General features: G+C 48.6%; 1 protein-coding gene across 7 annotated transcripts in view; it reads right to left on the reverse strand.

Moving 5' to 3' along the window:
• ADAP2 (ArfGAP with dual PH domains 2) overlaps positions 1-12166 on the reverse strand; it is a 37605-nt gene that overhangs the window by 24592 nt on the left and 847 nt on the right. For all 7 annotated transcript variants that reach the window (XR_008481598.2, XR_013535790.1, XM_008997120.6 and 4 more), the window contains exons 2-5: positions 11910-12040; positions 8478-8569; positions 2943-3022; positions 524-636 (exon numbers count right to left, since the gene is read on the reverse strand). Coding sequence is in view for 5 of the 7 variants with exons in the window: in XM_008997120.6 (XP_008995368.1) it covers positions 524-636; positions 2943-3022; positions 8478-8569; positions 11910-12040 (416 nt within the window). In the remaining 2 variants the exon portion in view is untranslated. The remainder of the gene's footprint in view (positions 1-523; positions 637-2942; positions 3023-8477; positions 8570-11909; positions 12041-12166) is intronic.

Below are 12166 nucleotides of genomic sequence, written 5' to 3' on the forward strand. Positions count from 1 at the left end.
GGAGAGTACTGGCACGCACGGTCTTGGCTTACTGCAACCTCCACCTCCCAGGTTCAAGTGATTCTCTTGCCTCAGCCTTCCAAGTAGCTAGGATTACAGGCACCTGCCACCATGCCCAGCTAATTGTATTTTTAGTAGAGACAGGGTTTCACCATGTTGGCCAGGCTGGTCCCAAACTTCTGACCTCGTGATCCACTCACCTTGGCCTCCCAGAGTGTTGGGATTACATGCATGAGCCACCATGCCCAGCCTCAATAAATGTTTCTTAAGTGAATGAATATACAAAGTAAAACTAAGTGGTCATCAAAGGCTTAAACATGGACCTGTCTACTGATCCTAGGTGGACAGAAAGTATGATTTTTAGTGGACTGGGTTGATTGTTCAACCAAGGAAAAGTAGCTAAATGTGTCTGCCTCTCAGGGGCTGAGATTATCCACAAGACAAGGCACTCCTGACTGAATGAAGACATTAGTGGGGAGAGAGTGCCCACAGAGGGGCCCGCTCTTGTTGGCTGGCATCTTACCTCTTCCTTTGTGTAGTACTTCAGGAGTCCTTCTCTTGCCAGAAGTACAAACCTCCTTCTCAGAAACTGTGAGTTGTTCCTTCCTCGCTTCCACAGGAATCCTTCTCGGTTACCTTAAGCACCAAGGATGACAGAGTGAACACCTGTGACCTTAAGATGCACAAGCAGCTCAGGAACCTCAGAGGTTCTCAAGTGGGGAAATGAGCATCCCATCTGCTGCCGAAATATCTCCACTCAAACGTCCCTATTTCAGCTGCAGGACAGAAGGATCTCATCTGGGGCAAATTTTGTGATGTCTTCTCACTTCAGGGCACTTCCTACTGCCTACAACCTTTCTTCCTTGACTTATGTGGTGTCAGGCCATCTCATAAGAGGACTCTTAAGAGTAAGAGTTTTGTTTAGTTCCCTGCTGCATCCCCAGTGCCTAGAATGTCTTAAGAAGGCAAAGTCCTGAGAAACTGGACTGATTCTGAAAGACACCTCACCAAATACATATGGTCCTGCCCAACTTCATGATAGCATTAACCTAATGAAACTTTAGAAATAATGAGCACCCTCTAGGGATCTGCTCGTTTGAGGAATAACTTATGGGCCAGGTGCAACGGCTCACGCCTACAATCTCAACACTTTGGGAGGCCAAGGCCGACGGATCACTTGGGGTCAGGAGTTCAAGATCAGCCTGGTCGACATGGTGAAACCCTGTCTCTACTAAAAATACAAAAATTAGCCAGGTATGGTGGTACATGCCTGTAATCCCAGCTACTCAGGAGATTGAGGCATGAGAATAACTTGAACCTGGGTAGTGGAGGATGCAGTGAGCTGAGATCATGTGACTGCACTCCAGCCTGGGTAACTGAGTAAGACCCTGACTCAATAAATAAATGAACAGAATAGAATAGAAATTTGTATTTCTGGTAGCCAGGAGAACTGAGCACTGCCTCTGGCCCTCTGAGAGTGGTTTTCTATACTTTTCTGTCTGGGTCAGAGTCAGCTTGGACTCAGGACAGTGGGGGTGAAACTGCCACAGGTCCAGGGCCACAGAAGAGGTTGTACCCCGCACAAGGGTCAAAAGGAAGGTTGAATTTATGCCCATGCTCCTCACTTGAACTGCACCAGGAACTACGTTCACCAGGAACAGGGATATCTTTTTTGGGGGGGATTATAAAAACTCGCTTTTGTCACCAGGCAGGAATGCAGTGGTGTGGTCTCGGCTCACTGAAACCTCCGCCTCCTGGGTTCAAGTGATTCTTCTACCTCAGCCTCCTGAGTAGCTGGAATTATAGGTGTGCACCACCACACCCGGCTAATTTTTGTATTATTAGTAGAGACTGGGTTTCACTATGTTGGTCAGGCTGGTCTAACTCCTGACCCCGTGAAATGCCTGCCTTGGCCTCCCAAAGTTCTGTTCTGGGAGTACAGATGTGAGCCATCAAGCCTGGCCAGGGATATCTTTTCCTAATTGATCTGCCCAGTGGAGGAATCTTCCTGCAATTTATATTAAGAGTCTGGCTGGCCAGGCACGGTGGCTCACGCCTGTAATCCTAACACTTTGGGAGGCCGAAGTGGGTGGATTGCCTGAGCTCAGGAGTTTGAGACCAGCCTGGGGAACACGGTGAAACCCTGTCTCTACTATAAATACAAAAAATTAACCCGGCGTGGTGGCATGCACCTGTAATCCCCACTACTCCAGGAGGCGGAGGTTGCAATGAGCCAAGATCATACCACTGCACTCCAGCTTGGGTGATGTAGCGAGACTCTGTCTCGAACTCAAACTCCCAACCTCAGGTGATCTGCCCGCCTCGGCCTCCCAAAGTGCTGGGATTACAGGTGTGAGCCACCACACCCGGCCCGAGACTCTTTCTCAAAAAAAAAAAAAGTCTTGCTGTGCACAATAGCTCACACCTGTAAACTCAACACTTTGGGAGGCCAAAGCAGGAGAATTGTTTGAGCTCAGGAGTTCGAGACCACCCTGGGCAACACGGGGAAACCCCATCTCTACAAAATAAAAACACAAAAATTAATCAGGTGTGGTGGCATGTGCCTGTATTCCCAGCTACTTGGGAGGCTGAGGTGGAGGATCACGTGAGCCCAGGAGATTGAGGCCATAGTGAGCTGTGACTGTGCCACTGCACTCCAGGCTGGACAACAGAGTGAGACCTGTCTCAGAAGAAAAGAGTCTATACGTGCTTGTGACCCTTAAAAGACCTGAGACAAATATGCTTCTCTGCTGCTCACAGCATAAAGACCCACCAGCTGATATGCTGTTATTTCAGTCAGAAGAACCCACACCTTGGCCTCTGTAGTCAGAGTGAGAACAGCAGTCATCTCTTGGACGGATCTTGCTCCTAATATGCAGGCACTTGGTTTTTCTAGAGCTCATTAGAACACAGATTTCAAAAGATGATGGAAATAACTTTACCTGGTAGTGAGATGGTTTCCCCATCAGCCATAAATTCCCGTCTCTCATACTTAGCTCGAATCCATTGTTCCTTTAAGACCCTAAAAAGAGAGAACCAGTGGTCACCTGCGTTTGATGCATTTTCTCTTTTTCTGAGACAAGGTCTCGCTCTGTTGCCCAGGCTAGAGTGCTGTGGTGTGATCACGGTTCACTGCAGCCTAGACCTCCTAGAGCAGGCGATCCTCTCACCTCGGCCTCTTAAGTAGCTGGGACCACAGGCATGTGCCACCATGTCTGGCTAATTTTTAAATTTTTGTGGAGATGGGGGTTTCCCTATATTGCCTAAGCTGATCTCAAACTCCAGGGCTCAAGCGAGCCTCCTGCCTCAGCCTCCCAAAGTGCAGGGATTAGCACCAAGCCTGGACTGATGCATTCTTTTCCCACAGTGATTTTCCAAGTCCCTGCAGTTGAGAGTGGGAACATCACAGCAGTGCCTCACTGCCTGTTCCAGCTACCTAGGATTCTTCAGCCTCAGGACTGTTAACATTTGGGGTTGGATAATCCCTTGTTGTGTTGTCCTGTAGGTTTTCCCCCATGCTCTATAGAATAAACATTCTATAGAGCAGCTGGGTGGTGGCTCACACCTGTAATCCCAGCACTTTAGGAGGCCGAGGCGGGTGGATCACCTGAGGTCAAGAGTTCAAGACCAGCCTGACCAATATGGTGAAATCCCGTCTCTTAAAAAAAAAAAAAAGAATGTTTAGCAGCATTTCTGGCCTCTACCCATTAGATGCCAGTAGCACCCCCACCCTAGTGTGGCACCCAAAAATGTCTTCAGGCAATGCCAAATGCCCTCTGGGGGAAATATTTCTCCTGGTGGGCTATCTGAGAACCACTGAGCTATTCCAATCCCAGTCTTGGCTCTCTAGGTCAATGAGACAGATACTGGCTCCTCTGGACCATCTGCATTGCCTGCGCCCACTGCGTGTTCATGAGCTCAGGCAGGAGAGTCCAGGAGCCTATTCCTGTGCCTGCACATGAAATCTGGTGATGCTACACTGAACACAGCAGTCATCTTGGGATCTGTCCACCTGGGACCTGGTCTTACTCTGTCATTTATCCACCGTGTGACCAAGAGCAAGTTACCTAACTCCTCCAAATTTGGGGAATGTGCCACTATTGTTACACTCAGCCTGCATCTCTACAAAAATAAAAACAAAACAAAAAAATATAAGAAGTTTAAACGTACATAAAGGACCCAGCACCTGCTCAGCCCATAGTAGGTGTTTAATGTGACCTCAATCAGAGATTGTCGTCCTTGAGTCCTGCAGAAAAGCCACGCAGCTGAGAGTGATCTTATTTTAATTGTTTGGTTCCTGCTTACCTTTCCCAGGTTCCAAGGTATATAGACCTTACCCCATAGCCACAGGAATGACCTAGAGCTGGGCATCTGGCCCAACCTGGTCCTTCAGAGCTCTTTGCTGCTCTGGGCTGTGGACCAAGAGGATCAAAAGTGAAGGAGAGATTGATAGAGCTTTCTCCAGAGCTACGCTGGAAGGTGGAGCCTGGCACCTGCTTGCAGCCTTGCTGCCAGCTGTGTAAAGGAAGCCTGGCTGAGAGAAAGAGAGAAGAGAGCCAGAGAGAGTGTGAGAGACCTGATGGTGTTTTGTTTGTTCTGTTTTTTGAGTGGACTTTCGCTCTTGTTACCCAGACTGGAGTGCAATGGCCTGATCTCGGCTCACCGCAACCTCTGCTTCCTGGGTTCAAGCAATTCTCCTGCCTCAGCCTCCCGAGTAGCTGGGACTACAGGTGCACACCACCATGCCCAGCTAATTTTTGTATTTTTAGTAGAGACAGGGTTTCACCACGTTGACCAGGATGGTCTCGATCTCTTGATCTTGTGATCCACCCGCCTCGGCCTCCCTAAGTGCTGGGATTATAGGCGTGAGCCACCGTGCCCAGCCAAGACCTGATGGTGTTTGAGCTCCTGGCTTGGTCCTTCCTGAGGCCGGCTCCACCACTGTCCTTCTGGGAGTCTGATCCTCAGAACCCATCAAATCCTCTTTTTCCTAGGCTGGTTTAAATTGGGTTTCTGGCCAGGCGCGGTGGCTCACACGTGTAATCCCAGCACTTTGGGAGGCCAAGGCAGACAAATCACTTGAGGTCGGGAGTTTGAGATCAGGCTGGCCAACAAAGTGAAACTCCATCTCTACCAAAAATGCAAAAATTAGCTGGGCGTGGTGGCATGCGCCTGTAATCCCAGCTACTCAGGAGGCTGAAACAGGAGAATTACTTGAACCCAGGAGGCAGAAGTTGCAGTGAGCTGAGATTGTGCCCCTGTATTCCAGCCTGGGTGAAAAAGCAAGACTCTGTCTCAAAAATAAATGAATAGGGTTTCTGTCACTTATAATCAAGAGTCCAGGCTGGGCATGGTAACTCATGCCTGTAATCCCAGCACTTTGGGAGGCCAAGACAGGCTAAGACAGGCAGATGGCTTGAGCTCAGCTCAAGAGTTTGAGAGAAGCCTGGGCAACATGACAAAACCTCATCTCTACAAAAAAGATTTTTCTTAAAGTACAAAATTACTAGGTTAACAAAAATTAACCACACATGATGGCACACACCTGTAGTCCCAGCTACTTGGGAGGCTGAGGTGGGAGGATCACTTGAGCCGAGGAAGTCAGGGCTGCAGTGAGCCATGATTGTGCCACTGAACTCCAGCCTCGGTGACAGAGTGAAACCTTATCTCTGTATTTTAAAAAACAGAGAGAGAGAGAGTCCTTCCTAGTGCACAGCCCACAGATCATTGAGGAGAATCACCTGGCCCACCATGAAGGTGGAAAGCCTGAGACCCAGGATCAGAGCTGGGAGAACAAGTGGAGACCAAGGGCCACCAGTCTTGGTCCTGGAGGTGGTCATTAGTACTCGGCTAAAAAGGGTTAAAGTGCAGGGCTGCTGCTGGAGTCTGTGTAGTGCCAGCAAGAAGCCTAGCACAGAGCAGCTACTTACGGAGCGCTTAGAGCAAAGGGTAGAGTGGCATCAGCTAGCCAGGATAAGACAGGCCCTCTTAAGTTGAGCCAGCACACCCCACAACTGGCCACGGACAGGTAGATTCTGAAGCAGACACGGTGAAATGGATTCAAGGCAGTGTGTCGGGTGGCATGTGAAAGGTTCTACCTAAGTTATCTCATGTAATCTCTACAACTATGCGATGATGCGGGCATCCTTGTCCACATTTCAGAGATGATAATGCTGACAGAGAGATTTGCTAACTTGTCCATGTCCTCACAGCTAGGTGATGGTAGAGTTGGGAAAGAAAACGGAGGTCTTCCAAGTAGAAAGCTGTGCTTCCCCAGCCACTCCACAGACCATGAATAGCCCTTAATTGTCTAAGCACTGAGAAATTACAGGACCACTAGGTACAGTTATATAGTCTGTGCACTGCCCAGAAGCACCTTGCTGAGGCTCAGCAGCTGAAATGGAGCTGCTTTCTGTTTGCCAGGCATACCCCCATAAGGCTGTGTCAGCCTAACGGGATACCTTCTCCGCATTTACACAAGACATTGTCTAGCAGCCCGGATGGCCAGTCCAAGTACCTGGGAAGGAGCTGCAGCTCAGGCTGTCAGATCTGCAGAGGTCCAGGGCCACTAGGTACCAGTATCACACTAACCCTCACCTCCAGGGGACCTGAACCCTCCTGCTGCTTCAAAGCCCTGCTCTTACACTGAATTCTCCCATTGCCATGATACAGACACCCAGGCCCCGGTGCCAGACAGGCTAGACCAGTTCTGCCTCCACAAACCTCAGGTTTTTCATCTGTAGCATAGGGATAATAGAGTACTTGTAGGGTTGTTGAGAGAATTAAACAGATACATGCACGTAAGCATTTTCACAGGGCCTAGTACTTGAGCAAAGCTCAATAATATTAGTAGCTACTTTTTTTTTGGAGACAGAGTCTCATTCTGTCACTGAGGCTGGAGTGCAGTGGTGCAATCTTGGCTCAGTGCACCCTTGGCCTCCGGGTTCAAGCAATTCTCTTGCCCCAGCCTCCTGAGTAGCTGGAACTACAGGCATAAGCCACCACACCTGGCTAATTTTTTTCTTTTTAGTAGAGACAGAGTTTCACTGTGTTGGCCAGGTTGGTCTTGAACTCCTGACCTGGAGTGATCCACCTGCCTCAGCCTCCCAAAGTGATAGGATTACAGGCATAAGCCACCATGCCCAGCCAGTAGTTACCATATATATGTGTGTATATATATATATATATGGTAACTACTGGTTACCATGAGTGACAGAGTGAGACCTTGCCACAAAATACATATATATAAATATATTTTAAAAATATATAAATAGGCCAGGCGTGGTGGCTCAAGCCTGTAATCCCAGCACTTTGGGAGGCTGAGGCAGGTGGATCACGAGGTCAACAGATCAAGACCATCCTGGTTAACATGGTGAAACCCCATCTCTACTAAAAATACAAAAAATTAGCTGGGCGTGGTGGTGCGTGCCTGTAATCCCAGCTACTCAGGAGGCTGAGGCAGGAGAATTGTCTGAACCCAGGAGGTGGAGGTTGTGGTGAGCAGAGATCATGCCGTTGCACTCCAGCCTGGGTAACAAGAGTGAAACTCCGTCTCAAAAAAAAAAAATAAATAAATAAATATATATATATATATATATATGTAATATATTTATACATATTATAAATATATATTATATAATATATATTTTTATATCTTACATATATATTATATATATATATATTTTGTGGCAAGGTCTCACTCTGTCACTCATACCAGAGCAGAGTGCAGTGACACATGCAATCCTAGCTCACTGCAATCTGACTCAAGTGATTCCCCTACCTCAGCCTTCCTAGTAGCTCAGACTATAAGCACAGGCTACTATGCCCTGGCTAAGTTAATTTAATTTAATTTTTTATAAAGACAGGGTCTTGCTATGCTGCTCAGGCTGGCATTGAACCCCTGTCTTCAAGTGATCCTCTTACCTCAGCCTCCTAAAGTGCTGGGATTACAGGGACCAGCCATTGTGCCTGGCTGTTATTCTTATTTTTATGGTTATTATTTAGAGATCTGCAGCTCAATTGCTTAGAGCCAACCTGAGCTCAGGTGGCAGAACCCTAGACATATCTCTCTAAAGGAAGTAGCTGAAACACATTTGGTCTAGTAAGATACCAGTGTTTATCCCCTCTATCAAGTTATCCACCATCTGTAAGCTACAAGACTGTCACAGTCAGAGATCATAGAGAAAAATCATAGAGATCATAGAGAGGCAGAGATCATAGAGAAAAAATCTCCATTTCAGGGCTGTGGAAACTGAGGCCCAGAGAAAGGAAGAGGCACACTTAAGCAATAGAGGCAGAAAAAGTCTTACACCAGTCCTCCCATGTGCTCTCTGTGATGATATCCAGTGCTTTCCTGGATCTACCTGCACACCAGGCCCATCACAGTGACCACCACAGACGAAGGCCAAAGATGGAGAGTGGAGGAGGTGGAACCAGGACAACCCCCTCACCCAGTCCCTAAGGAATCATTCACTCACAGGCAGTCATTGGCCTGGGGGATGTAGTAGAAAGCTGGGACTCTGGCTTCGAACTTGGCCTTCACATGGAGGTTCCCATTGCGGGTCATAAACTGCAAGACAACAGCAATTTGGGGTAATATTAGAACTTGAAGAAACATGAAATTAAACTATGAGGCCACTGACTTAGGCTGAGTCAGAAGAAACTGCCTCCAAGAAGGAGATGTCCCACCAGGCTTGGTCGTGCATACAGCTGGGGAGTCCCAGCCTGCAACAATCATAGGCAGATATAATCATGCCTCATATGGGCACAGGACAACACAATGCTCACACATCAGCTCAGCCATTGTCACATCACTGTACTCATTTTACAGTTGTGTCAACTGAGGTTCAGAGGTTAGATGACTTGTTCAAGGAAACAAAGCTGTAAGTGAAGAACTGGGATTTGAACCTAGACCTGACTCCAAGGCTCATATTCTTCCTATCATGCCTTGCACAGATGGCCAGGACCCCCAGCAGCCCTGAAAGTCTGCAGGAGACAAATATACCTGGAGGATGGAAAAAGTGGGTGCTTGCCTCATGGAGTGCATAGGTCAGGATGGTTAGTAGGGCCCTTTGGCACTCAGGAGACCCAGAGGCTGATGCACCAAAAGTGGCCCTGGCAGCAGTGGCATAGCTAGGGTGAGGGCAGAAGTGGGAAGACACACCAGGTTGTTACTGGTGTAGAGTGAATCCTACTCTTCTCCTCTGCAGGGGCCTCTAGGCTGTGTCACCAGCTTTGAATCCCAACAGAGCAGGATTCAGATCTTGCCTGCTATTTATTTGATGAGTGACTCTTGGAATCTCACCTGTAAAAATGAAGAAAATTGCCAGGCATGGTGGCTCAAGCCTATAATCCCAGCACTATGGGAGGCCAATGGCAGGGGATCGCTTGAGGTCAGCAGTTAGAGACCAGCCTGGCCAACATTGTGAAACTTTGTCTCTACTTAAAAAATACAAAAATTAGCCAGGCATGGTGGTGGGCACCTGTAATCCCAGCTACATGGGAGGCTGAGGCAGGAGAATTGCCTGAACGATTGGGAGGCAGAGGTTGCAATGAGCAGAGATCATGCCACTGCCCTCCAGCCTGGGCAACAGAGCAAGACTCTGTCTCAAAAAAAAAAAAAAAAATTAGCCCGGTGTGGTGGTGCACACCTGTAATTCTAGCTACTCAGGAGGCTAAGGCACAAGAATTGCTTGAACCTGGGAGGTGGAGGTTGCAGTGAGCCAAGATCGTGCCACTGCACTCAAACCTGGGTAACAGAGGGAGTAAGACTCTGTCTCAAAAAAAAAAAAAAAAAGAAAAAAAAAAAAAACAATGGGCCAGACTTGGTGGCCCACGCCTGTAATCCAAGCACTTTGGAGGCCAAGGCAGGTGGATCACCTGAGGTCGGGAGTTCAAGACCAGCCTGACCGACATGGTGAAACCCTGTCTTAAAAAAAAAAAATGAAGAGAATATAACAGGGGGCTGGACACAGTGGCTCACACCTGTAATCCCAGCACTTCAGGAGGTGGAGGTGGGTGGATCACCTCAGATCAGGAGTTCGAGACCAGCCTGGCCAACATGGCGAAACCCTATCTCTACTAAAAACACAAAAAATTAGCCAGGCATGGTGGTGGGTGCCTGTAATCCCAGCTACTCAGGTGGCTGAGGCAGGAGAATCACTTGAACCCAGGAGGTAGAGGTTGCAGTAAGCAGAGATCACACCACTGCACTCCAGCTTGGGTGACAGAGTGAGTCTTCATCTCAAAAAACAAAGCCGTGGCTCACACCTGTAATCGCAGCACTTTGGGAGGTAGAGGTGGGCAGATCACTAAGGTCAGGAGTTCGAGACTAGCCTGACCAACATGGTGAAACCCCATCTCTACTAAAACTATAAAATTAGCCGGAGTGGTGGCGCATGCCTGTAATCCCAGATACTCAGGAGGCTGAGGCACGAGAATCACTTGAACCTGGGAGGTGGAGGCTGCAGTGAGCCAAGATCATGCCATTGCACTCCAGCCTGGGCAACAAGCGCGAAACTCCATCTCGAAAGAAAAGAAAAGAAAATAGAACAGGGGAGTTATAAGGTGCAAGTAAAATCCTTCAGGTTTATGTGCTGGTTTACTGGTCTCTACCCTTTCTCCTGCAGTAGAAGCTCTGTATGGGCAGGGGCTTTATCTTGTTCATTGTTCTCTCCCAAGACCCAGCACATAGTAAGGCGACACTAAAGCCTCCAGTCCAGTGCTGTCTAGCACAGTACCTGGCACAGAGTGGGCAATCAGTAAATGTCAGCCTGCTTCCCCAGTAGTCCTGGACACCCTCAGTCAACCCAAACAGTTCAGAACTGCCTGCTCTCTGTAGGTTTTCTGATCAAAATGGAATTGCCATGAAGGCTGAGGGTATCCTCCACACCCAGAGGGCAGGAGAGCAAAGTGGTCCTCTTTCTGCCTAGGGGGAAATGAGGAGGACTTTAAGATCATGAATCAGGTTATTTCCCTTCCTCCAGTCCAAGGCTTCACTAATGATAACAGCAACTTTTTTTTTTTTTTTTGAGGCAGAATCTCACTCTGTCACCCAGGCTGGAGTGCAGTGCTGCAATCTTGGCTTACTGCAGCCAGAACCTCACAGGCTCAGGTGATCTTCCCACCCCAACCTCCCAAGTATCTGGGATGAAAGGTGCATGCCACCACATCCAGCTAACTTTTGTATTTTTTGTAAAGACGAGGTTTCACCATGTTGCCCAGGCTGCTCTTGAACTCCTGGGCCCAAGCAATCGATCCACCAGCCTCAGCCTCCCAAAGTGCTGGGATTACAGGTGTGAGCCACCACACCCGTCCAATAGCAATTGTTGACTGACTACTTTCTTTGTGTCTGGACTGAGCCTACATTAATCTTCACAGCAGTGCTGTGAAATTGGTGGTGGTAGCCAGGCACGGTGGCTCACAGCTGTAATCCCAGTACTTTGGGAGGCCGGGGCAGGTGGATCACCTGAGGTCAGAATTCGAGACCAGCATGACAAACATGGTGAAGCCCGGTCTCTACTAAATATAAAAAATTAGACAGGTGCGGTGGCAGGCGCCTATAATCCCAGCTGCTTGAGAAGCTGAGGCAGGAGAATCACTTGAACCCCGAAGACAGCGACAGCGGTTACAGTGAGCCGAGATTGCTCCACTGCACTCCAGCCTGGACAACACAGTAAGATGCTGTCTCCAAAAAAAAAAAAAAAAAAAAAAAAAAGTAAGCAAATGATGGAGTCAGAATTTGAACTCAGTGCCTCTGTCTAAGCTGCTATCTTACAGGCTGTGTTTCCTCTGGCAAGACTTGCCCGTTTCTGGGCCTCGTTTCCCCGTCTGTAGAATGGGAGCCACCTGCCCACTGCCTCCACCCCAGCTCCGCGGTTCCACGGCTCTCCATGCTCATTCCTTTCTACCTCCACAATACTGTCGTCCCAGAAGTCAAGTCGCACGGATTTAACTTTGCTGATGTCAGGGAAGTTACGGTGGACACCGCAGCAGTTGAGACAGATGAAGACCCCCAGCTTGTAAGAGGCCCAGTCGGGATCTGCAGCGGGAGAGAAAGGAGAGGAACTGAGCCGAAAGCGCGGCGAAGAAACCAGGGCTGGACTGGGGGCGCTGGGGCAGGCGGGGCGCCCCTTCTCCCAACTAGGGCGAACTAAACGGCCAGCCT

Source organism: Callithrix jacchus, chromosome 5 (genome assembly GCF_049354715.1).
Source record: "Callithrix jacchus isolate 240 chromosome 5, calJac240_pri, whole genome shotgun sequence".
NCBI classification, from domain to species: domain Eukaryota; kingdom Metazoa; phylum Chordata; class Mammalia; order Primates; family Cebidae; genus Callithrix; species Callithrix jacchus.